This window comes from Sebastes umbrosus, chromosome 3 (assembly GCF_015220745.1).
Source record: "Sebastes umbrosus isolate fSebUmb1 chromosome 3, fSebUmb1.pri, whole genome shotgun sequence".
Classification (NCBI taxonomy): Eukaryota; Metazoa; Chordata; class Actinopteri; order Perciformes; family Sebastidae; genus Sebastes; species Sebastes umbrosus.
This window is the reverse complement of record NC_051271.1, coordinates 22,197,997-22,222,811: the sequence shown is the minus strand read 5'-3', so window position 1 is coordinate 22,222,811 and position 24,815 is coordinate 22,197,997. Positions and strand designations below refer to the sequence as shown.

Below are 24,815 nucleotides of genomic sequence, written 5' to 3'. Positions count from 1 at the left end.
AAATTAAATATTCACACTGATACAGTTGATTTATCTAATTTAAAAGGAGCTACAGTATACGCTGTTGAATCTGGTTTCACCTAATGAATTGCTACAAATCTGTAAGACCGAAAAGTATCTCATTAAGTCCATTTAAATGTTGGAACTAAAAGGTTAGCAGTGGGGATGAATGCAGCATTAGCCTGACTGACAGATAAGACGTCCTCAAGGCTTTTGATTTAGGTAACAACATGACCTTTCCTCAGGTCTCACACTTGGGCTCGACTTTACATTTTACCGCAACAGTGGTAAGGAACTAAGAGCAAAGTCCATCCATTGATTACGTTTTCTGTTATTAGTACCAGTTTTATTGTCTTTCCGGTTGGAGGTGAAATGCCTTCATTTACATGTGAACCACAAACTTTTAAAGATCTCAATTTCTTCATTACCTCTGCCAAGGAGGTTATGTTTTTGGTTCGGTTTGTTTGTCTGTTTATCAGCCGGGTTACGGAAAAACTACTGGCCTGATTTTCATGAAACTTTTTGGAAGGGTGCAACCTGGGCCCAAGAAGAACTCATTCAATTTTGGAGCAGATACAAATCACGGGGACGATGCACAAATTATTTTTCACTGGTGCCATGCCATTGACATTGAAGGCCCCAATTATCTGAAAAATGTTCCGACAGCCCTGAACAGAAGCACGTGGCTAATTATGACATAAAATGACATCATCGGACCTCCCCGGTCGCAATATTTTATATTCTTACACTAAATTTAAATAATCTCACTCCTCATGCCTAAACCTAACCAACCCAACCAACGAAGGCAATGAGAAATAAGAGACAGAGTGGTGGGTCATGCCTCCGCCAGTAGAAAAAAATTGTAAAGGTCCGATGACGTCACTCTGCATAATAATTAGCCTTGTGCTTCTGTTTGTTGCATGGAGAGTCTGTAGTTTCAGAATAATGGGCCATCAGTCCCCTGATCAGTCCCCTTTTCACTTTCGTTAACATTGCGAGATAGGGCATTTGGCCGTGGCAGAGGTCTGCGCTCTCCAAGTACATTTCTGGTTATATAATGTTTTATCTTTTATTTTGTCTTTATTTAAAAAGTCTGGTCTTCTTTAAAGAAGGCCAAGACTAGACTTTCTTTCTAGAAAAAAAGAAAAAAGGCCAAGACTAGACTTCGGGATGTCATGAATTATACACATCTATCTAATTTGAAAGCCAACTGCTGCAGGATCCACTGATTCAAAGCCATGAACTGATTAGACTCACTCTTGAGCTGTGTTAATTAAATCCTGCTCTCACAGTTAAATCGCATGCCTCTTCATCTGAAGCAGCTGAGGTGCTCAAAAGTTAAACTGTACTTTTGAAACATTAAAAGCTAATGCCTAAGCTAATTTCCTTAAATAGTGCTTCAAACGCTCCTTTATAAAAACAAGATAAATACCCAGAGGGAAGTTAAGTGAGGGGGAAAAAAACCCTCTAAGTGATTTGTAGAATGAAACAAAATCTCTGAAACAGTAGTGCAAAGACGCAGCCTGTAGGCAGTGTGAAATGATTTTCCTCAACTCAGCTGGGTTTATGTAGATGAAGAGACTTTGAGTTAAAGTTTGACGCATTATGTATCTGTATTTGTGCCAGAAACCCAGAGAGAGGGAAGCAGAAATAGTCTGTTCTTGAGAGAGTGAATCACTAAAACAATAAGAGCTCTCATCCCTGCTGCGTGCCTGTGCTCCTTGTGTTACACACTAAAGTATATTATGGATATGTGTTACATAGTAGTGCACAGGAGGTCCATTTATATTGAGATATTATACCAAACCGAACCAAATCATTTGAGGCATACATTCTATTACCATGTATAATTTAGAATCATATTTCTTCATACATTTTTGATGACATTTTTTCATGAAGTTTTTTATCCATTCATTGTCTACTACTTGTTCTAAGGCACCTTCAAACAAGCTGAGTCACTGGCAAGCAGTTTTATCCACACACACGTTTGTGTATACTGTACAAACCACGTAAAAATTATAATTTAACTCACAATTGTAATGACTCTTTGTCCTGCTTTTGCATGTTTCTTTCCTGTTTTTCTCCACATAGTAAACGGTGTCTCAAGCAGCCAGATCTCAACTCCAAAGTCCACCAAGTCCTCCACTCCGTCTCCCACCAGCCCCCGAACCATCCCCAGTTTTAAGGTAAGATGGTATATCACATCCATGTGTGTCCGCCTAGCCCGCAGGAAGAGCACCAGGCTTTGAAGCAAATTTTCATATTGGCCTCACGGCGGTACTACAACTTCCGTGTCCCTCACGCTATGCCATTGAGTCCAAAAAGTATTTTTCCCATAGACTTACATCGGGAAAGAGACATCCGTAAATCAGTAGATATTTTTTTTTTTAGGTAAATCAGCTTCCCAGTATGAACACTTGAATAGCCCTTATGCACTAATAGCTGAATCCAGAGTTATTTATCTTCCTCCGTTCATGTGAATGAGACTCAGACCGAGGCTTTAAGGTTTTATGGTTCGTCTTCAGTCAGCATCTGTTCTTAAAATGTCAAACCCTCACTAAACTAGACTCACTTGGTAAAGTGCAGGTCTGCCGCCTTACAGTGAACGTAGTTAGTCAGTGTCATAAACGGTTGGATCTTATTGTGAATTACATGCTTATACAAGATGCATAAATGAAGTCGGGACTTTAAGGTGGGGGATGAGGCAGGATTGCATCGACCTACATACAGTACCACAAAGTGATGAAATAAGTCTACGTGAAGTCAAGTCATCAAGTCACTGACTGACAGCCATCTATGACCTACAGATCTGTGTACAGCCCATGTTGCCCATGCTGCAGCTCTGTGATGTATTCATGGTCGAGTCAGAGAAACTAATCTGATTTATTGATGGGTTCTTCTGTAAGCTACATGTTAGTACCAAACTACAGAGTTTCAAACTGCTGCAGCCAGCTGGCAAACCTCCTCCAGAGAGCCTCCATTCCTCTCTAAGCCCAGTCAAAGACTTATCTATCCACATTCATTTGGCAGGATATTTCATTTTTATGATTTACTGACAGCTTTAAAATTCACTGGCAAAGAGGCAGAGCAGACCAACTCTAGAGTAGAGTAACACTTTAAATGAGGAAATACAAGGATGTCAATGGCAGAGTTGCTCACTCTGAAAGTGGTCAGGTAAACTAAAGCCACCTAAAGAAGTTATTTATTAGAGGGACAAAGTTTTTTTTATGTATCAGTTGTAAAAGAAACTTTGACGGTGTTCCATTTCTACTGTGGTCCAGAGGGCTTCCCTTTTAGACTAAATCATTAGGGGTGTGACGAAATATCGTGCCACGAAATATCGCGATATAACAACGTGACGATATGCATCGTCGAGACGAAAAACTGAATCGCGAACAGCTATCTGTAAACATGTGTAAGTTATTTAGTTGAGTTGTGAATGACTTTAGTTCCCTCTAGTAAGCTGTGTTTCAGTGTTTGTGCCTATAAAGTATAGGAGCAACGTAACCCTCGGCTATACAAGACTGAAACTAAAGCTGGCTGTAGGCTGTGTAGTGTAGTGCAGTTTGTCAGGTATCTTACTGGTAATCTGATCAGCTGGCTGAGACAAAGCCCCCCCACCAGCCCTAACGTTACCTGCAGCAGTGAGTGACATCAGCAGAGGACAGGAGGAAGGACTGATACTGGCTGATGGAGGACAGAGGACAGTAGGAAGGGCTGATACCATAAAAACATTGATTTATAGGGCAAACAACAGCATTGTTTTGCATTCTGTGTCTTTTGAATAAAAGGCTACCTTTTCAGTCATATATTTTCATCATTCAAGTTTTGTTAAAATTATTGTTATAATATCGTATCTAGATCGTGAACCCAATATCGTGTATCATATCGTGAGTTGAGTGAATCGTCACACACCTATAAATAATAGATCCTTACTGTAAGGTAATGTGCATAGTGCATTATGGTGCAGAACACTTCTGTACATAATGGAAAAGATCACTGGTCTTATTTTAATGCTGCATTTATGGCTGACATTTCAAAAATGTAGCCATAAGATGTTGAAATTGCCCACTGCTGTGCTCTGCTGAAATGACGCTCTTAAGAAATGATTCATTCATTTGGAGCCATAGCGGTTTTATGTGCAGTGATGGGAAGGGGATAATGGAGCTCTGGCACCTTGTACATTTTGAAGGGCAAGAGCTTAATTTAGACCTTGTTCGCTGTTTAAATAACATGATTAATGTACAGGTTGTACTTTTTAAAAAATGTGTTACATTTGTGAGCAGCATGCTTTATAGAGTATCTCCCCATACTGTGTAGCCACAGGTAGTTTTTCTCATTTAAGAATTCAAAAAATGTTGAACATTTGCTTTTTATTTATATTAATAGACAACAATTGAGCATAAAAATTGTGTAGTTTGCTAAATTACATGTTTAGAGTATAGTGTTCGTTAGTCTCCTTTTAAGTCATCTGAAACATTTTAAGGGCCTGCGTCCATATGGGGAGAGCTTCATTGCAGCAGTTCCTCGAAAAAACTGCTTCAAACGCTTTTTTATGTTTCAATATCTTGAAAACACATCACCACTCTAACCACTGTTGTATGATAGACTAGCATTGCCCCTTTGCTTTTTTTTATCTATTTGGGTGACTATCTATTTGTTTGACATTCTTTTTTCGACATGAGCTCCACCAACCGGAGGAAGAAGTAATTAACTTAACACTACATTAACAGAGTTGGTTGTTAAAAGCACTCACCAGAAAAATTCAATGTCTGGTCGATCGGTGGCCACATGTCGCCGCATACGCTCTCTGTTATTGGAAACATGTAAAAAAAATATGCTTGGGCTATATGGACACAGGCCCTTATATAGCACAATGCCATCAGTCAAAGCTACTAAAAAAGTGAGCCACCAATATAATAAATCATCTATATTTTATCCATGTACAGCAAGTTGTGTGGGTGCTTTTAAAGCCTAAGGTTGCCATGGTGATTTGTTTATGAGTTTATTGTTAGGCCAGGCGCTCATCTCTATTTTGGTTTGTTTTTTGCATCCTGCAGGTCCCTCCGTCACATCACATCTCGTCCTCAAATGTAAATGGCTCGTTGAACAACCACCAGGAGCAAACCAATCGACTGAGTCCAGAGGGTACGTCCTCTCCTCACCTCTCTTTACCTCTTCTTTTTTTGTCTGAGTCATTCAGCTGATCTGCCAACTAAGATACTATTGCATGGACTCCTTCACCCTCTAGCATGTAGAAATGACAGTGACTATCACATTAAATTGATCCTCATCTTCTCCCGTCAGGTCACATTTTACAATCTGCTTACCCAACAAAAGTGGCAAAGAGTTGGCCTCGTGTGGAGGATAAGAGTGGAATATAAAAGTGTTGTGTGTGCAGGTGCTTATCTAAATGATTTTAGGGCTGTCTCAGTGTTTGTAGACATAATAAATGCTGCTCAGTTCACTAATTGCCACAGGACGACTAGCAGAGATTGCTGTGTATCTTGATGCTTGTGTGTTATTTTGCTGCACAGTGAGTTGTCCCTTATTTCAATTTATTCTGCCAGAGCCCCCTTTTTTATTATAGTTTTATTAAATAGTAAAGCTTGTCTGTCGCCTGTTGTGACCGCTGTCTCTCCTCAGCAGTTAATGGGAACCGCTTCCTGCCTACCTCCACCATCTTGGAAAAATATAATATCGGCAAGGTCATCGGAGATGGCAACTTCGCTGTGGTCAAAGAGTGCGTGGAGAGGTAGGTGAAAACACATCCACTCACACTGCATATGTTTAATGCACAGTTGGCAGCTGTCTGCAGTGATCGCGCTGCAGGGCGCCGTGTTGGAGCAGTTACAGCACGTGATGCACGTCTCATTAAGCTGCACATCAGGGTTTTTAAATCCCGATGACAGGTATTGTGGAGACAGACATATCCCGTGGATTAAACCCAGCGGTGAATTCACTTCATTAGCCTTTTAATCTCTGAGTCAACACGCTGCCCAGGCAGACGGGGGAGATGATGATGAGAGGAGGCCTGTCACGTGTGTGTGTTCTCATAATCTGACGCACCTTCCTAGAAAGTACAGTACTTAGAGGTTCCCTGTAGAGTATCTTGTAAACAAACTCCGTTATGATTACAATTAGTATCTCTTACCAGAATGCATTGTGTGTATCATTGAGGCCTAAGAAACATGTTGAATTAATTTCCTTAATCAGAAAAACATTTACAAAGCCAATTCTTTGAATAAGACCAAAATAATCGGAAGTCCACTCACTATCTCTCTGAGCTTTCAGTCGCATCTTATGGTCTTGAATGAAGACCGTGCAATGTAGCTGAAAGCTCTACTGTTTCAAAAGGTTAAGAATGGGACTCTATGCTCAGATTTGTGGATTATTTTTAAACCTACATTGCTTTATGTTTGTTGTCCATCCATACGTCCAATTACAACGGCCACAAGTCTTCTTCAGTGTCTTTAGCTGGTAAAGAAAATTATCAGTGGAATAGAATTGAACTGTGGCAGGAATGTGTATCGTGCATGCACATGTGCGTCCTCATGTGTGCATTTGTCAGCAGGAGATACAAACAAAACAGGGACCAGCTAATCAAAACACTGCTCCATAGCATCACTAGTGGTCATAAACTCTACAGGGTACTTTGGAGTTGTAGCCCCTTCATTATGTATATTCTGCAAGAAGAAACAATTTTAACAAACAGAAAACTCTAGATTGGAAAGAGTCCAAAGAAAAATGTAAAACTCCCAACTTCTGCTGTAGTGGTGTAGAAGTGTACTCCAGAGCGTGTCAGTTCACTATGACATCACTGCTGGGTCACTTACAGGTGTAACACAGCTCACTTCTGACCACACCCAGCATCACTGATGGGAGGTGAAACAAACCTGAAACCTTCAACCTGACATGATGGTGTTCATCATCCTGGTGTTAAGTTACTCTTTAAAGGGATAGTTTGGGTGTTTTGAAGTGGGGTTGTAGGAGGTAGGTACTTATCCATCGTCAGTGTATTAACTACAGTAGATGGCGGTCAGTGTGACCCCAGTTTGGAGAAACAGACAGGAGTTACCGTACGGAACCAAAGCAATGTACTGTTGTGGACGGGGCCGGCGGCAAAATGTATTTTAGCCACCTAAAAGAAAGCCCCACCTAAAAAAAATCAATATTAGTTTAAGTGTACGCTATATTTAGAATATGAATGGACATGGATAAGTACCTCAAACAGCTCCACTTTAAAACGCCCGAACTATCCCTTTTTAGTGTGTTGTTGAGCCTGTATCTCTGCTCATTGTATAAACTTGACTAGTGCAGCTAACATTCCTTTCAAATAACTGTGGTGCTGCTCCTGCTCACTGTAACTGAGGCTCTCTTGTGAGCACTTGATTTGAATTACAGACATTGTTGCAGCGTCAGTGCTGTTGTTATTGTTGGCCCTAATTGCACCGTTTCTGTTCAGGTCCACAGGAAAAGAGTTTGCACTGAAAATCATCGACAAGGCCAAGTGCAGCGGAAAGGTCTTTTTTTTTTTTTCTCACCATCTACTTCTCCCATTTCTTCTCTCTTCTTTGTGTGTCTTGCTCTCAGACCCATACACACACACACTCGTAAGAAAGGGTTATTCTTTCCACTGTGCATTATTAACACCCACACACACCACAGTGTGTCGCCTGTGTGTCTCTGATCCTCTTATCCCACACAGTTAGATTAGGCCGGTAATGTTTTATTCATCAGCAAACTCAAATTATCTTCACACTTTCACACAAAGACAATGACACACTCTGAATCACACACCCTTGACACAAATTCAGATTCAATCAACAATGCAATGTCTTTTTGATTAGCATAAATGGCTCAGTGTAAATCCTGTGTACTGGAGCGTACAGTAACTTGGATTATTTGTCTCGGCGTGTTTCCAGGAGCACCTCATTGAGAATGAGGTCGCAGTGCTGAGGAAGGTGAAACACCCCAACATCATCATGTTGATAGAGGAGGTGGACACTCCCTCTGAACTCTACTTGGTTATGGAGCTTGTCAAGGTACCATAGAGGCTAATAGGGGGGGCACTATTAATGCACAATCCTCATTTATCTATGTGCTGTTTGATCTTCAACCACTTTCTTGGCACAGGGAGGGGATTTATTCGATGCCATCACCTCCTCGGCCAAATACACAGAGAGAGACGCAGGTGTCATGGTGTACAATCTCGCCGGAGCTCTGAAGTACCTGCACAGCACCAACATCGTCCACAGAGACATTAAACCAGAGAACTTGCTGGTACATATTCACACTCAACGTGAGTTTCTTTCCTATCCAGCTGCTCGGCGGGCTTTAACTGAGCATATATTTGATTTCAGGTGTTTGAGTATCCAGATGGCACCAAGTCATTGAAACTGGGGGACTTTGGCCTGGCTACAGTGGTGGAGGGACCTTTGTATACCGTATGTGGAACTCCTACATATGTGGCTCCAGAAATCATCTCAGAGTCTGGGTAAACTAGATTTTTTTTTTTTTGGGGGGGGATACTTTATGGAGCTTTCAATACCTAGATCTTTAGTTTTCACCAGGGAAAGTGCTTGTTATAGAGAAACATGCATGTTTTTACTCATTTATGAGTTGGTTTAAATGCAAACATCTGTTCTACATGCAATAGCAGAGTAGAAATTGGTCTGCAATACAGCTGTGTTGTAATCAGCCGTATGGAGATTAGAAGGCGATTTGGTTCATAATTGGTTGTTGTGGTATGTTTACAGTACTTCCATATCATCATTAGAGTAGATTGAAAACCTTGTCTTTCCAAAAATGTCAATACGTTATTTAGTTGTTTTATATCCAGTCAGTCAGCCATCTGGTTTTCTGTAAGCTGCAGCTAATCCTTAACTGACCTTTTCTGTCTCTCCTCTCTTTCCACAGTTATGGTCTGAAGGTGGATATCTGGGCTGCAGGTGTCATCACCTACATCCTTCTGTGTGGCTTCCCCCCATTTAGAAGGTACTCGTCCGCAGTTCATATCGTCTGATAAATCTCATGTTTTAAGGAACAGTGTGTAGCATTTCGGGAAATCTATCGGCAGAAATGGAATATAACATTAATAAGTATGTTTTCTTTAGTGTATAATCGTCGTGTTTCCGTTTCCTTAGAATGAGTCGTTTATATCTACATAGGGAGCGGGTCCTCTTCACGGAGCTGGCCGCCATGTTTCTACAGTAGCAGTACCTGTTTCATGTACTACTGTCACAATATAGTGAACGTTTTATAAAAATCACTTTTTTAATCATATTTGCTCCAATCTCGCCTACTTCAGCTTTAATGTGATGCATGTTTAACCTATAGTACTTCACGGTTATTATAATAAGCACATAATTAAAGGGTAGGTTACAGGTGAGGCTATTTATTATAATGCAAAGTTCAGTTTTTTTTCACAATGTAGAGGTGTGCTGAGCTATACATTATGAATCTCGGTTCACTGAGTGTTTGTGTGTGTTGTTCTATTGTAGTGAGAGCAACCTGCAAGAGGACCTGTTTGACCAGATCCTTCTGGGGAGGCTGGACTTTCCCAGTCCTTACTGGGACAACATCACTGACTCAGCCAAGGTTGGGACCACAGGCAGACACACACATGCATTTATGTCACTCTTGATAACATGACATTACTTATTATCTATTTTATCTTAAAAGGTGCTAAATTGGATATCCAGAACATTAATAAAGCAGCAAACAACTATTTGCTATTTAAAGATATAGAGGAGTAATGTCTACCTGAGCAGAGAATGAAGTCACTCTCCCTCGCGAAAGCTTAGTACCCATCCTCAGGTAAACACAGTTGGCTCTGTCAGCATTTTGCCATTGTTTGCACTGTTAGCACCATTAGCTGCGAGCCGCAGCTTGCCGTTGGCTTGCTGAAAGCCGTTGAGAGGCAATAGAAATGCTCCCAATACCATATTTATCACCTTTAACTGAATTCATTGGTAGTAAAAAGTATGAACTCAATCTCCAAATCTTACAGTTTACCACATGGTTCGTTCTCCTTTAATGACTACCGTCTGTGAAGGACACAGAAACCCCTCCAACCCTCTAAATTAATGTCATGTATTAAGGTGACAGCCCACGCTCAGCATGCAAGACCAAACTGCTAATTAAACCCACTGCTATTACAGTGGCCCTGTCACCGTAGGCAAGTGCACAGTTATAGACACCACAGCATGAAACTAGTTGCAGTTATGTAGCTGTGTGCAGGTGTAAACCTAAGAAAGGCTGATTTTGTGAGTGCAAGCAAAGCTGTGGTTGTTGACATGCTGCAAGGCTGGGCCATATGGTTGTAGTCAAAAATAGAATAGAAAAAATGTCATAAAGTGTATGTACAATCAATCATGGAATACTTAAGGTTACACTAATCAAAATGTCTACAATATGTTACGTGATGGTGAAAGGGGATAACATGTGACTATAAAGTTCCTACAAGTCATCTCTCTGCTCATTGCTTTGGTTTTATGGACTGCAATTTTACAGTTTTGGTTCACTCAAACTGCTTTATCAGTGTTGTTTAGCCGCAACAGGCAGCTGTTTTCAGCCAGAAAGTTCCTAAAAAAAACTACTGCATGCTATCTGCCCCAGCACCAAACAGCAGACAGACACAGTTAGCGACTAGCTGGTGAACATAGTGGAGCATTTAGCAGCTAAGAAGACAGATATTTCCCTCCAGAGTTGGTAGAGACCAAAACAGAGCTAAAAGAGAGAGAATATTTGACTAACATTAACCAAGTGGCTAGAAACATGACTCTGAATGAATATTAATCTCACTACAGTTCTTTGTTTACACATTAGTCATATCAACATCATTAGTATGTGCCTTTTCAGCTTGTTGTGGAGTGCTGCTCCCAAGTGTAACAAAAAAAAAAGATTATTGCAGCTTTGAACTCATGTTTATTAGAATTATCAACAACTGTGTTCCACTGTTGCGTTACATCAGATAAAACTCTGAATACAAAAAACTTCAACTACCCATTTAGAAATTGTTAATTTGGATCACAGAATTTTGTAAAGCAATAGCACCATATGATAATTTATTCACAACACAATAACCCTAAAAGTCAGAAATATTGAATTATGGCCCAATCCTACCACCTTGTGTGTGTGCGCTGTCAAAGTAACATCACAATGACACGATCGAGGGACCTGATGTAAAGTGTTGAGCTTTAATGTCGTCCTAAACTGTGGTGTGTTTTGTTGCAGGAGCTGATTGGAAAGATGTTGCTGGTCAATGCTGAGGCTCGATACACAGCACAAGACATCCTCTCCCACCCTTGGGTGACGGTATGTCATAGCCCTGTTTGTCTCTGTATTTGCATGTATATGTGCGCACACAACTTCTAAGCCCCGGGCCATACCGGAGGCATGAGCAGCGCATGACGGCTACGTCACTGAACTGCTGCGTCTCTAACGAGTGTAGTGTTCACACAAACAGCGTTGCTGTGCTGCTTCTGCCAGCCCTTTCTTTCTACAGAGTTTGCCTTTCATAAAGGTACTCTATTAATTTATGGAGCCATGCAAGTCACTGCCTTTTCCACAACACTGTCCTGCAAATATTCCAGAATAAAAGCCTTATGTTAACAAATGAAACTCTGTCCACAGGAAAAAAATATGCTAAAGGGCTTTTACTTTGAAATACAAACAGGAATTGTTGAGTTAAAAATACATGTTTATGTTTATATTTTATTTATTTATTATTATTATTATTATTATTATATTATTTTTACTTTTTTATTTCAGAATAAAAGCCTTGTAAGAAATGAAGAAATTCTGTCCACAGGTAAAAATGCTACAGGGCTTTTATTTAGAAACAAACAGGAAGTGTTGAGTTAAAAATAAATATTTTCTTTTTTCATGTCGGACATATTGTACAGATATTGACATCCACACTGTAGTGATGTCGCTGGTATCATCAATATACTGTCAAAAGATCACTTTCACTGTTTATTTTGCTGTTAACCGCATGTGAAAAAATAGACTAGACCTCCTGCATCCTGTGAGACCCAGGTGTAAGTGGGTATAACTTTTGTGCATCTGTACATTAAGATTGTTGTGTGTAAAAAACATTGTACCATTTCACCTCATTGCATGTTTGTGTGTCTGCAGGACGATGCAGTCATGGAGAACAACATGAAGATGGAGGTCACAGGTAAACTGAAGACGCACTTTAACACTGCGCCTAAGCACAACAACACCACAGCTGGCGTGTCCGTCATCATGGTAAGCACCCAAAAACATTCACAAACCAACGTATGAACAATTCACAATTTAGTAAATATCACCGTTGTGCCCAATTTTTCTGAGATTTACTGCAGCCCTTTTTTAGAGAGTAATCTTATGACCTTGATAAGTTAGCTTTGAGCGACCTCTTTAATCTGCAGTATTAAGGTTTTGACATGGATTTAATAGTAATTGACAAGGTGTTTGAAGCAGCTTGAACGTGTCGGGCCCTTTTCCAAACATTTACTGCATGGTGGTGAATGTCTGACCCAAATACCGATTGAGCTCTTTCTAATTGACTTTATATGAATCCTGTGCCCACTTATTCACCGGGCCAAGAATATCTGACCTCAATCATCGTCCAAGAGGACATTAAAGACGACTCCTAAACAACTTGTGCTGCTGTAAACATGTCAGACAGGATTTTAGAGATGGAATGATGGAAAAAAAAAACTTGGACAGGGCAGAATAAGAAGTCATTCCTGTAGCAGTCACATCCTTCCTTCCTGTCTGCCTCACTTGCATCATTTCCTGTTGTACAGTTTGACTTCCTCCACTCTTCATCCCATCAGCACACTCTCTTCATCCGTCTGAACTGAAAGCAGGAAAGGGGGGGGGGGGGGGGAGAGAAAGTGTCTAATTAGAAATTAGATTTGATCTTTGCTGCAAAGAGCCTCATTTCTTGTTGTAAATCTCATTTGACAGTTTGAGGTGTAAGCGCGGGCCCTGGCCTAGGCCCCTCCTCCTCCTCTCCATCCTCTTCCTCCTCCCTCCTTCTCACCCCTCCCTCACACCCGACCCAGGACCAAAGGGGACGCCTGGAGCTGAGAGCCGGGTACACACTTCATACCCCCCCTCCTGCTCCCTTCTTCCTTCCAGCCATCGCCCTTCCCTTCATCCACTTCCCTCCATCTATAACAACTCCCACCCCCTCTTGCTTTCCCTTCCTTCCTGTCTCTTTCTCAGGCCTCCTGCTCCTCTTCTCCAACCGCCAGCTGCAGTAACTGCTCTCAATAACACACTCCCGACATGCACTCTGTCCTCACCCCTCTTGACTGTTTTCATACTCCTCCTTCGCTCACATTTCATTCCATTTGTATCAATCACAAACTTTTATGGGATGTGAAAATAATAGTCTTTGAAGGATGTGTTTGTTTACTCACATGGTTAGTGACGTTATTTAGCATGTTTACAGTGCTAACGCAAGAGCAGTTTCATTTGCCTCCCTCTGCCATTATTCATTGTTTGTTAGTGATCTCATTCAAAATAGCTCCTTAAAATCTGTGGGTCACCAAATCTATAATTTGCTGCTCAGCACTGTTCCATGTTAATGGTGCTCTGATGCCACCTTGTGGAGAAAATTGAGAACTGCACTGGGACAGTTCTGTAGTCATTTGCAGAGATGGATGCAAACCATCAATCTTCCCCTAACCCTTTAACAAGGACAAGGCTGACATTATTCTACATTTTTCTTGTAAAAAAAAACCTATGAAAAGACCAAATCCCTTTAGTCTGTCTGTCAATACTTACTGAACTATGATTTTTTTTAGGCATACTTTGACTTTTTTGACAAACTATAAATTTATTTTTTCGACATACTATATTATTATTTTTTTTTAGATTTTTGACTGTTTTTCGACATGCTATACTATGATATATTTCTAACTTTTTTTTCGACATACTATGACTTTTCTACGTACTGCGCTATGACCTTTTTATTTATTTTTTTCAACATACTATACTATGACTTTTTCGACATAAATTACAATGACTTTTTTTATTTTTGACATACTGTACTATGACTTTATTTTTCCGACATGCTTTACTATGACTTTTTTTTCTGACGTACTATACTAACTTTTTTCAACATACTATACTGTGACTTATATTTTTTCGACATAAATTAAAATCACTTTTTAAAATTGTTTTTGACATACTACACTATAACTTTTTTTTCCCACTCTTTTTTTTTTAAGACTTTTTTTCTACATAGTATACTATGACATTTCTCGATTGTTTTTATGACATACACATGACTGTCTGTTCTCGTGAACACGATATCTCAGGAACGCCTTAAGGGAATTTCTTCAAATTTGGCACAAACGTCCACTTGGATTCAAGGATGAACTGATTCAATTTTGATGGTCAAAGGTCAAGGTCACTGTGACCTCATGTCCGTCCCATTCTTGTGAATGCAATATCTCAGGAGGGAATTTCTTCAAATTTTGCACAAATGTCAACTTTGACTGGATGAACTGATTAGAATTTGGTTGTCAAAGGTCACCGTGACTTCACAAAATACATTTTTAACCCAATAATTCACAAGTTAATCATGACATTTTCACACCGATGTCTAATAGGATAAAATTCTGGATTGATGAAATTTTCAACAGACATGGATGTAAACTGCAACTTGACTGGTTGACGGAATCATACATCTGCGATCCGGTCATTTTAGTTTAAAAAGCTCAATTTTCAAGTAGCGGAGCACGATGTTAGCAAACATTACTCAAATAGGAGCAAATGGCATAAGCATTTTAGGACGTTCAACCAGGAAATAATACATATTTGGTGCACTAGCAAGTAGTTACAGCAGCAGTATTGTTTATGTGAGATTGAGTCAATAGTTAGTACAGTGCTCATGTTTACTGAACATGTTATCCAGTGCAACGCTGTGGCTCATGGATGTGTTTTTAATAGTTTTTGACAACAATAGAGCTCTATGGCACAGAAGAATAAGCCATATCAGGCTGAACAGGCACAAATTAATTGTTGGTTTTAGTTTTTTCATGGGTTTTGATTACAGTAAGAAAGATAAAGAATAATGTCAATCTTATTTTTAAAACTAGAACATTAAAAAAAAAATCACATTTGCTCATAATGCTCTGCATTCTGTTGAGTGGTATGGAAATATAGCTTAGCACTAACTGACACGTTTCTGCCTGAATTAGTCACTTGTAGAAAGTCTTACAGTTTGTTCCAGTTCAGTCTTCTCAAATGCAAAGAGTCAATTGGTCCAAACCAAATTATGTTTAAATGATCTGAAATACCAGAATTGGCACTGAGCTGGAACAACTGTCCACTAGCTGTCATGCTTTTTGTGTTGACTTGTTTTGTGAAGCTGTGAGTAAGAGTAGTCTCTGTCCCTTTTTTGCTTCTCCCCTCTCCCTGCATTACGTCCCTTCGAATTAGCTCCAAGGCAATGGTATGTACTAACACTTAACGCTACGCTTTGTCTATTCTGCTGCTGAGATTCAGCACAAGGGCAAATGAGGAACATGGTCTTTACCAGTTTTCTGTCCCACGTAAGAACACATAATTGGCTTTACTCGAGACAAAAGCACCTTGTATTTATCCGTTGAATGAGAAAGTATAAGTTTACTTTCTCATTTGCCCTTTTTCTGCAGAATAGAACAGCAGTGATGGTCAGATTTTCCTTCTTGTGGTCTACTGTGTGAAGAAAATACTGTATTTTTTGTTTAATCATATTTCAGTTATTTGTGTCCATTTCCATTAGCTTGTTTCATCATGTGTGTGGTTCATTCATAGAGATCATTTAAAAAAAAAAAATACAAGACTGGGTCAGATTGTAGGTATAAAAAGAAAACATTTAGTTGATTCCCAACTCTCACTGCAAGAGCTAGATATTCACAGGACATCACAAGGATTATTTTATGCCAAATTACTAAATGTCCTTCATTAAATATAGATTGACCCACAGTATATCTCTCTCTCTCTGTTCTCATTGGTGTTATTAGAGCTTCAATGGTACGCAAGTATCAAGCTGATGGTCTGTCTGTCTGTCTGTTTTGCCAGAGGACAGCTCTAGATAAGAAGACCCTCCAGCTCAAAACCGGTTGTCGTCCACGGCCCCAAACAGTGCCATGTTCACCATCGTCGACTGGCAAGAAAGTCCCATCTGCCCTTCCGGTCAAACCAGCCTCGCCGACAAAGTCAGGACCAGCTTCTCCAACCAAACAGGCATCACGCGCCAAAGAACCGAAACCCGCCACGCTGGCATCACCCACCAAGACTACTCGTCTCAAGGCAACCAAGACCGCTGCGACTGCAGTGCCTGATGGTACATCCACCTCTAACGCTCCCTGCTCTCATTCCCCAACTGATGGTGTTGATTTCTCTCCTTCTGCTCCTGTAAATTTGCTTCATTTATCCCCTTCACCCTCTGCTGAAACTTTCCCCATCACCTCTTTGCCTGTTTCCTCCGATCCTGAATTAGGAACATCCCCCTCCGACGCTCCCTGCTTTTCTCTCGAAACCCCCTCACCTTCTGGCCCTCCTGCTGTTTTCACCTGCAACACTCCCTCTACACCCGACTCCCGCGCTTCCCCATCATCTCCAACCAAACCAGCCTCTCTTTCTCCCTTTTCTCCCACCAAACCAGCCCTTTCTTCCTCTCCTACCAAAGAGGCAAAATCTTCCTCTCCCAAAAAACAAGCTTCCCCCTCTCCAGTCACCCCAAACAAACCTGTCATACTCTTCCCTTTCTCTTCCCCAATCAAACAAGAACCTCCCTCCCCATCTCCCATCCATCCCACCCTGTTTCCCTCTCCTCCCTCTACACCTCCCAGATCCACAACCCCACCCTCTACTGCTGGCCCTCCTTCTCTGAGCCCTCAACCTGCTGATGAGCTAATGGAGATTTAAAATGGCAATCCTGTAGCCAATGTCATCCCTCACTCCTTCTCTTTACATGTATGTGTCAGAAAACATGGGTTGAATAGGCTTAAAAACTCCACCTCAAGCATTTCCAGTAGCTGTAAACTGAGCCAGTGACTCCTGTGTCCATATTTTTTCTCTCACTCTTATCCCACACTCATTTTCAGAGACTGAGGATACAAGGCATTTTTTAAGAGTTTGTCGATTGTATATATGTTTGTATTTATTAATGGAGGATGTGGAGAAAGGGAAATGAACTGAATACATCACTGTTCTGAGTGGTTCGTCTTTAGAAGTCATTACTATATCACGTTAATGTGTATTATTTTATTTATTATCCCGTTTTTGGCTGCCTGTGGCTCTTTTGTAAATAGTTAGTCATGACACACAGACATTATTGTGAACTCATATTGTTTTAGCGGAGACACTAGGTCCATAATACATGAAAGTATTTCAGCATATCAAACATCTGAACTTCATAGCTTAGCTACCTGTAGTGTAATCCAACTATAACCACTATAAGTAGTTTCTGGGACCACAGTCATCCCTATGGTAACCCGCAAGTTTACTGTTAAATTTAAGATTTCTATTAATTGTTACTATATACAGTACAGTGGGCTGACAAAATAAAGTACTAAGTAGCTAATAACGAGTGAGGCTACGCTTTGCTAAACAACTTCAGCTCTACTTTGAGTTTGTGCGCCTTGAAATCATGCATGTAAAAGTGGTAATGATCAGACCTGTTAAAGCAGACACAAACAGCTGTTCATCCAAATTACAAAAAGCATTTCCTCAGTTACCTCTAGTGCAGTGATTCCCAACCTTTTTGGCCCTTAAACAATATGTTGTCTACTTCAGACGCCTTGATATGGAAGTCTCTACATCGTGGCCATTTCAACCAAAGATTCAAATTGTTTTATTTAAATACATTTAGGGGCCTAAAAGATATAAAAAACTGACCATTTAACATGATTTGCCAATATATCTGCCCTTATAATTAAGTCAATTTGATAGATTATTTTGTGCGCCCACTGTAACTGACAGACATGCTGACGCATTCATCTACATACAGTAGTTTGTGTGTATTATTTGATGTGAACACTGTAGTTGTACATAGTGTGAAGAACCTTAGTTGTCCACCTGAAACTTGAAGTTTGTTTTTGCCTATGAGTGTCTGAGCAGTTAATGGCCCTCAAGTCATAAATGAATAACTGCTGTACATAAAAATAGAGAAAATAGATCCAACAGACATGAAACCAAATTGCAGGTTTGTTTCTAATGAACAGGAACTTTCAGAAGTAAACTGCTTTCTGCTACTACTTCAGTACTGCACAGAGAAGACACATAAGCTCTTTTACCAGCGCTACACTGTGGATCGCATGAAACTAGTCAACACTGTTCCTTTAAAATACTTGAGTAATGGTTTTTGATCTGTTGGATTTATATGAATGAATGTGCTTGTGCCTGACCACTAGCTAACAGCTCATAACTTAATGATGCCTTTTTCAAAACCAACTTGGCTGAAAAATGGGGTTCCAAGGTGTGCATCCGAAAAATAAGTTATAAGTGATTTGTATTTGTTTTGTATTTGTTTTAAACTCCACAGCATTTATCCTGGCTGGTGTTAGTAGGGCTTACCTCACCATGCCTCTGTACCGCTTCAGGACTTTCAGCAGCATGCATTCTCCATTTAAGACAAAACCCTCACACATACACAAAAGCAAGTTGGTACATAATGTCATTTAGCTTCCTCTTATGTATATGTAGTTAAAAGGTTGACTTTCATATGCAGTTTGTAAAGGGAAATTTGTATGAAAAGACAGGTTTTAAAGCAGGTTTATCATCTGTGTCAAACTGGAGCAACGGTTTTTGATAAGCATAGAGTGGCTGCTTTAATGTCTGACTGTTTTGAAACAGATGAACAGTAAAAATGCAATAAAGACTACAAAAGTTTATTTGTGTGGGTGTGTGTGTGAGTAGAGGTAGGCCAGGAGAGGGTGCTATGCAGTCGTAGTTATTCCTAGTGAGATATACACTTATACGAAGGACAGTTCATGTTATAAAATACCATTTTGTCAGAACTCGGAACACAAAACATTTGAATGATTGCAAAAAAATATTTGTTGATGCTTGAAAGATAACAGTAAGTATGTTAAAAGGAGTCATAAAAAATGTCAAAATATGTTCAAAAAAGTAATGTAAAAATTCATAGTATAGTATGTCATAAAAAATGTGTTAAAAAAAGTCACAGTATAGAAAGCTGAAAAATTTAAAAAAAAAAGTAAAAGTATAATATGTCAGAAAAAACCTTAGTATATGTCGAGATGTTTTTTACAAAAGTCATAGTATAGTATGTCGAAAAAATAAAAGCAGTATAGTATGTCGAACAAAGTCATAGTATAGTATGTCGAAAAAAAATTAAAAAGTCATAATATAGTACAGTATGTTGAAAAAAAATCTTAGTATAGTATGTCCAAAAAATTAAAAGTCATATGTTGTCGTATGTCGAAAAAAATCATGGTAAAGTATATCGAAAATAGTCGTCGTATAGTATGTCAAAAAAGTTTTTAAAATTCATATTGTAGTATGTCAAAAAAAGTCAAAGTATAGCATGTCGAAATAATTAAAAAAAATCATAGAGTATGTCGAAAAAAGTTTTTAAAATTCATAGTACAGTAGGTCGAAAAAAAGTCAGTGTTGTATGTTGAAAAAAGTCATAGTATAGTATGTCGAAAAAATAAAAAAAAAGTCAGTATAATATGTTGAACACAAATTTTAATCATATTATAGTATGTCGAAAGATCTAATGGTAAAAGTCATAGTTTAGTATTTCAAAAAATTTCATGAAAAAATATCTTCTTATCCTCTTGTCTTATCGGCCCCATTGTCACCAAAACTCAATTCAGCTAATTGAGTCAGTATCGGCCGATATCCGATCGGTATTGGTGAATCATAACCAAAACGACCAATTAGTCGACTAATCGACTAAGAGGGGGGCGACCCTACCTTTTTATTTATTTTTTATGACATAGCTTGAGCCTACTATGTCATTTTTCATGGTATCGCTGTTTGATTATAGTTTTTAGTGCTCTTTTAAGACCTGTTCTATATTTATCCTATTAACTAATCTTAATCTAATTTTTAATGGTATCCCTGGAGAGAATAACTGTGAGACAACCACCAGGCATAAAAATCAAATATGCGATCTGTGGATCTATGCTACTACAACCGACATTAACCCATGGATGTATTAAAGGTCGCATATTATTAAAAAAGTGTGATTTTCACGTTTTTTTATTATAAAGCAGGCTTAAGTCCTATATAAATACTGTGAAAGTATCGAAACACAATCCACAGGGAAATACACACAGCCTGTATCCAGAAACTCTGCGTTTGAAACAAGCTGTCAGGATTTCTGCCCATTCGTGATGTCACGAATATACAATATTTAGACCCTTGACACAATTATAAACGTAAACATTCTAAATGTGTCCCAGTTTATTCCTGGTTGCAGTGTATGAGAATGTCATCAGCTGACAGGAAGTAAACATGGACCCAAACTGTTGCCTAGCAACGCAATTCCTGCAATTCCATTGAAATGCACTAAAACGGAGCGTTTCAGACAGAGAGTAAATACAGGCATATTCAGGCAGACAGTACGAGGAAAATAAAGTGTTTTTTGAACATTACAGCATGTAAACATGTTCTAGTAGAAACACAAAATACAAGTATGAACCTGAAAATAAGCATGATATGGGACCTTTAAGAGAACTTTAGAGCATTTAACCCCATTAACTCCAGAGGAAGCCATCTGGGGCCAAAACTTACCAACTTCCCGCTCCAGTGTGTCTCTCTGCTGGCTGAGCTCCTCCACAGCTCGTCTGCTCTCTATTCTGACTCCCGCTCAAGGACCGGACCGTGTGGCGGTCAGGTGAGCCTCCAGAAAGCGCTCCATCACCCGTCATTTAGACCTCTTCCCCGGGCTCACCGTCTCCTTCAGGTTTAGGGTCAAAGGGTCAAAGGGTCCTCTCGGCTGTAAACGTGCCCGTTTGTCCCTCCTGCAGCTGGAGCCTGAAGACAACCTGTTCCACTCTGGTATCAGCTCCAGTAGCTTCTTCACCACCTGTTTCCTCACCAAGCAGCAGCTCAGTAATCAGCCACTCAGCGCACCTGCACACCTTAACGACCTGTCCAACCCTCCAGAAGAGAGCAAGTATACTCACCCATCTCACCCATTACGTCTTCAGTCTGCTCTTGACCGCACAGCTGTACGTGGTTTGTTTACATGAATATGTAACGGTGTGTGGACAGAGAGAGTGTCAGATGTTATTGGGCTATAAGTAAATAAAAAATACCACAAATCTATCTTCTTATCTTGTTGGCTTCTTATTCTGTCAATATGAAGACACAACAAGGTAGATATTATTCATCATTACAATAAGTTATTAGTTCTATGTTATTATTAAAATATATAGATGCATTTTAGCAGTTACCATATTTGTTTTACTCCATCTGCTTTTATTGTCTGATGTTCTGTTTTAGCAGTTACCATTTTTTTTTACTTTATTTATCTGCTTTTATTGTCTTGTGAAGCACTTTGTAACATCTGTTTTGAGAAGTGCTATATAAATACATTTGTTATTATTATTATTATTATTATTATTATTATTATTTCTAGGGGGTTCAGTGAGCCCCTGAACCAAGGCAAACTGCACCTGTGGTCTCATGTTGTGCAATAAAGGTTTCATCTGTTATTAAACACATGTGGCTGATAATAATAATAATAATAGTAATAATGGTTATTTATATAGTACTTATCAAAACGAGTGCTCATTACATTGTGCTTTACAAGACTGATATGAATAATAAACGATAGAATTCACAGTGATAAATGTGTTGGCTGCGCTGGCTGCTCCAAACGCAATGAAAAACACTAAATTATTTTTTAGAAATTCAGGATTTTATATTTTAAAAAAGTATTTTTCCATACTCTCTTTTCTTTTTTTCCATACTTATCCAGACCTGGAAAATCAAATTCCTTACTTTTCCATACTGCGTAGGAACTCTGTACATAATGTAATTTAGCACAATCTTATGTATATGTAGTTAAAAGTAGACTGTAAGGGAACATTGTATGAAAAGACAATTTCAAAACAGGTTTATTATTTTTCATATGTCCTACTGTTTTGAAACAGAAGAACAGCAAACATGTAATAAAGTCTTCAAATGAATATGTGATTATTTGTGTGTGAGACCAGACGTTGGCCACTGGAGGGTGCTATGCAGTAATAGTGATTCCTACTGAAAAATACACTTCTACGAAGGACAATTCAAGTTATAAAATTCCATTTTATTGTCAGAACTCAGCACACAAAACACTCAAATGATTGCAAAAAAAAATATTGGTTGGTAGATAACAGCAGTTCTCATATAACTGGAGATTCAAACCACATCAAAGCACAAACTTTAAAGGAATGTTTTCCCCCAAAATCAAAAGATACAAGTGGACGTTCATTTTAGTGAGGGCCTAAGGAATATGTCTCGTTGCCATTTTAGTGCTAAATCACATCTTAATATAATATAATCACTCATCCTGTGATGAAAAAAAGAGAAAGAACCTCAGACTGAAATAGAGAAAGTCCTTCCTGTCATTGCACATCTCACTTAGCTGTTCGAGAGACAGGACTCAAAGAGGACTTTCAGGTGCTAAGCTGGCTCGGGCACTGGGTATGATGATGTGACGTGATTTGATTAGTGACACTCAGACTTTCCATCATAGACATTAATCAAAAAAATTGTTCACTGGTTGCGTATTCAGTCATTTGGGAAAGAAATTTAAAAGCAAAATCCTTGACATGGTTTTCCACACATCCTCCTTTACATGAAGCTCATCTTTAACATCACTGGGTGGGAGTGGGACGATCTGCGTAGGTCTGCACTGATATGTTTTATATGAGTAGTGAGCCATGCACAGAAACGCAATCTCTTAGCAAGCACAGAGGTACAGAGGGAATGGGACTTTTAAATATGGAGGACTACATTTAAACAGAATATATAGATATTTATATATGTATGTATATTCCCTCTTCGTTTATCCTTCTGTCCAATACATTTATTATTTATTCAGACGTTTCATATCTACCGGCTGTGTTGCCAAAAAGCATGTTAAAAGTGAATAATTATTCCCCACATACACACCTACAGGAAAAAAAAAAATCACTCACCCTAAAGTACACAAATATTTGGATTTTTAAGTCAAGAGAAAAGGTTCTCACTAGCTCCCCACAAATCCCGCTTTTGTTTTTCCGGAGGAGATGAAAATAGACTCTTACAGCTAAAAATAGATTTGTTTTTAACCGTACAGTAACATAACCCCCACCCTGTGATTTATATGAAAGTTTTCTATCGGATCTACAAAATATAGCAATGCCCTTTTTAAAAATAGTTTTGACTCTTTTACTATAACAGGACAGTTTTTTTTTTTTTCTTCTTTCATTGAGATACATTCAGGATATCAGGATATAGACAGAATAGTGCCTTTGATAAGAGTTCACACTTGCAACCGTTTTGGATCTTCGTCAGGTGTTGTCAGTCAGGCTGCTGCTGCTGCTGTTGTCAGCTCAGTACCTGGTCTGGTACTCGTGGTGCCATCTGTTGAAGTCGTTGTAGAAGAGCACGATGCTTCCGGATGCCATGCCAGTTATGATGCACCTTATAGGAGGTAAGACGGGACATCATGAGGTTTTGGTTTTATTTGATGTGAAATTTAGTTTAATTTGAGGCATCTCTTATGCAACATTATGTTCAACCAACTCAAGCACTGTACATAAGTACAACTTTGAGGTGCTTGTACTTGATTATTTGAAGAATATATTTCTACTCAGCTGCATTTCAGGAGGAACAAATCACTTTTTACTGCCTAACATTGATAGTTAGGTAAAGATTTTACATATAGAACACATGATCAGCTTTTAAAATATGATGTACTGGGTTGTCCCTGTGGATGTCTCTGGGATTGGGCTTTGGCGAGTGGTCGCGCCCGCTGCGTCTTTCGACACAGGTGGTCTGGGGCGTTCGCTGGCCTGGTTGGTGCCTAAGGCTTATGGTTCTATAACTATTCAAAAGTAAACCTCCGAAAGACTGAGTGCACAGTAACATTTTTTTAGAGAGAATAATATACTGTATGCATCATCCTGTTAGTATGTCTATCTTTTCTATTTATTTTTAAAATTAATATATTCTTAATTAATATTATGTTTTATTATTTTGTATTAATTAACTGATTTATTTCTTGTTTTATTTTTTTTCTTGTTTTGATTTTCTTCTTTTCTTGTCCATTCACCTACATTGTTGAACGTTTTTACATTTAATTGATTTATTGTTCAGTCTAAAAAAATTTAAGAAATTAGGGAAAAATGCCCATCATGCCCCACCAATAACTTGTTTGGCTCAACCAACAGTCCAAATCCCAAAGATATTAAATATACAGTGATATAAAACAGAGAATCCTCACATTTTAAAAATCAAGGCACAGCAAATATTAAAGGTCCAGTGTGTATGATCTGGCAGCGTCTAGCGGTGAGGTTGCAGATTCCAACAATTGAAACTTCTCCTGTGTGTCAAGCGTGTAGGAGAACTACGGTGGCCGACAAAAAAAGCATGAAAATACAAATGTCCCTATCTAGAGCTAGTGATTGGTTTGTCCGTTCTGGGCTTGTGTAGAAATATGGTGGCGTGAAGAGGAATCGTATGTGTATATAAACGTCTCATTCTAAGGTCACGAAAACACAACGATTCTTATTTTCTGGTGATTATATACAACATACTAATTAATATTATATTCCATTTCTGCCAATAAATCCCCCTAAATGCTACACTGTTCC

General features: G+C 39.1%; 2 protein-coding genes across 22 annotated transcripts in view; one reads left to right on the top strand and one right to left on the bottom strand.

Annotated features, from left to right (window-relative positions):
- Positions 1-18,887, top strand: part of dclk2a (doublecortin-like kinase 2a) — a 52,370-nt gene extending 33,483 nt beyond the window's left edge. For 2 of the 7 annotated variants that reach the window (XM_037764761.1, XM_037764759.1), the window contains exons 6-17: positions 2,092-2,186; positions 5,061-5,148; positions 5,647-5,755; positions 7,466-7,523; positions 7,926-8,045; positions 8,137-8,283; positions 8,364-8,497; positions 8,920-8,997; positions 9,504-9,600; positions 11,239-11,319; positions 12,142-12,255; positions 16,072-18,887. In XM_037764761.1, the coding sequence (XP_037620689.1) occupies positions 2,092-2,186; positions 5,061-5,148; positions 5,647-5,755; positions 7,466-7,523; positions 7,926-8,045; positions 8,137-8,283; positions 8,364-8,497; positions 8,920-8,997; positions 9,504-9,600; positions 11,239-11,319; positions 12,142-12,255; positions 16,072-16,920 (1,970 nt within the window). In that variant the 3' untranslated portion in view covers positions 16,921-18,887. Of the gene's footprint in view, positions 1-2,091; positions 2,187-5,060; positions 5,149-5,646; positions 5,756-7,465; positions 7,524-7,925; positions 8,046-8,136; positions 8,284-8,363; positions 8,498-8,919; positions 8,998-9,503; positions 9,601-11,238; positions 11,320-12,141; positions 12,256-12,960; positions 13,091-15,447; positions 15,461-16,071 lie in introns of all 7 variants that reach the window. The other 5 variants (XM_037764763.1, XM_037764760.1, XR_005206240.1 and 2 more) reach the window with 4 other exon arrangements.
- Positions 18,888-22,261: 3,374 nt separating this feature from the next.
- lrba (LPS responsive beige-like anchor protein) overlaps positions 22,262-24,815 on the bottom strand; it is a 239,889-nt gene continuing 237,335 nt past the window's right edge. For all 15 annotated transcript variants that reach the window (XM_037765352.1, XM_037765349.1, XM_037765351.1 and 12 more), the window contains one exon: positions 22,262-23,643. In XM_037765352.1, the coding sequence (XP_037621280.1) occupies positions 23,553-23,643 (91 nt within the window). In that variant the 3' untranslated portion in view covers positions 22,262-23,552. The remainder of the gene's footprint in view (positions 23,644-24,815) is intronic.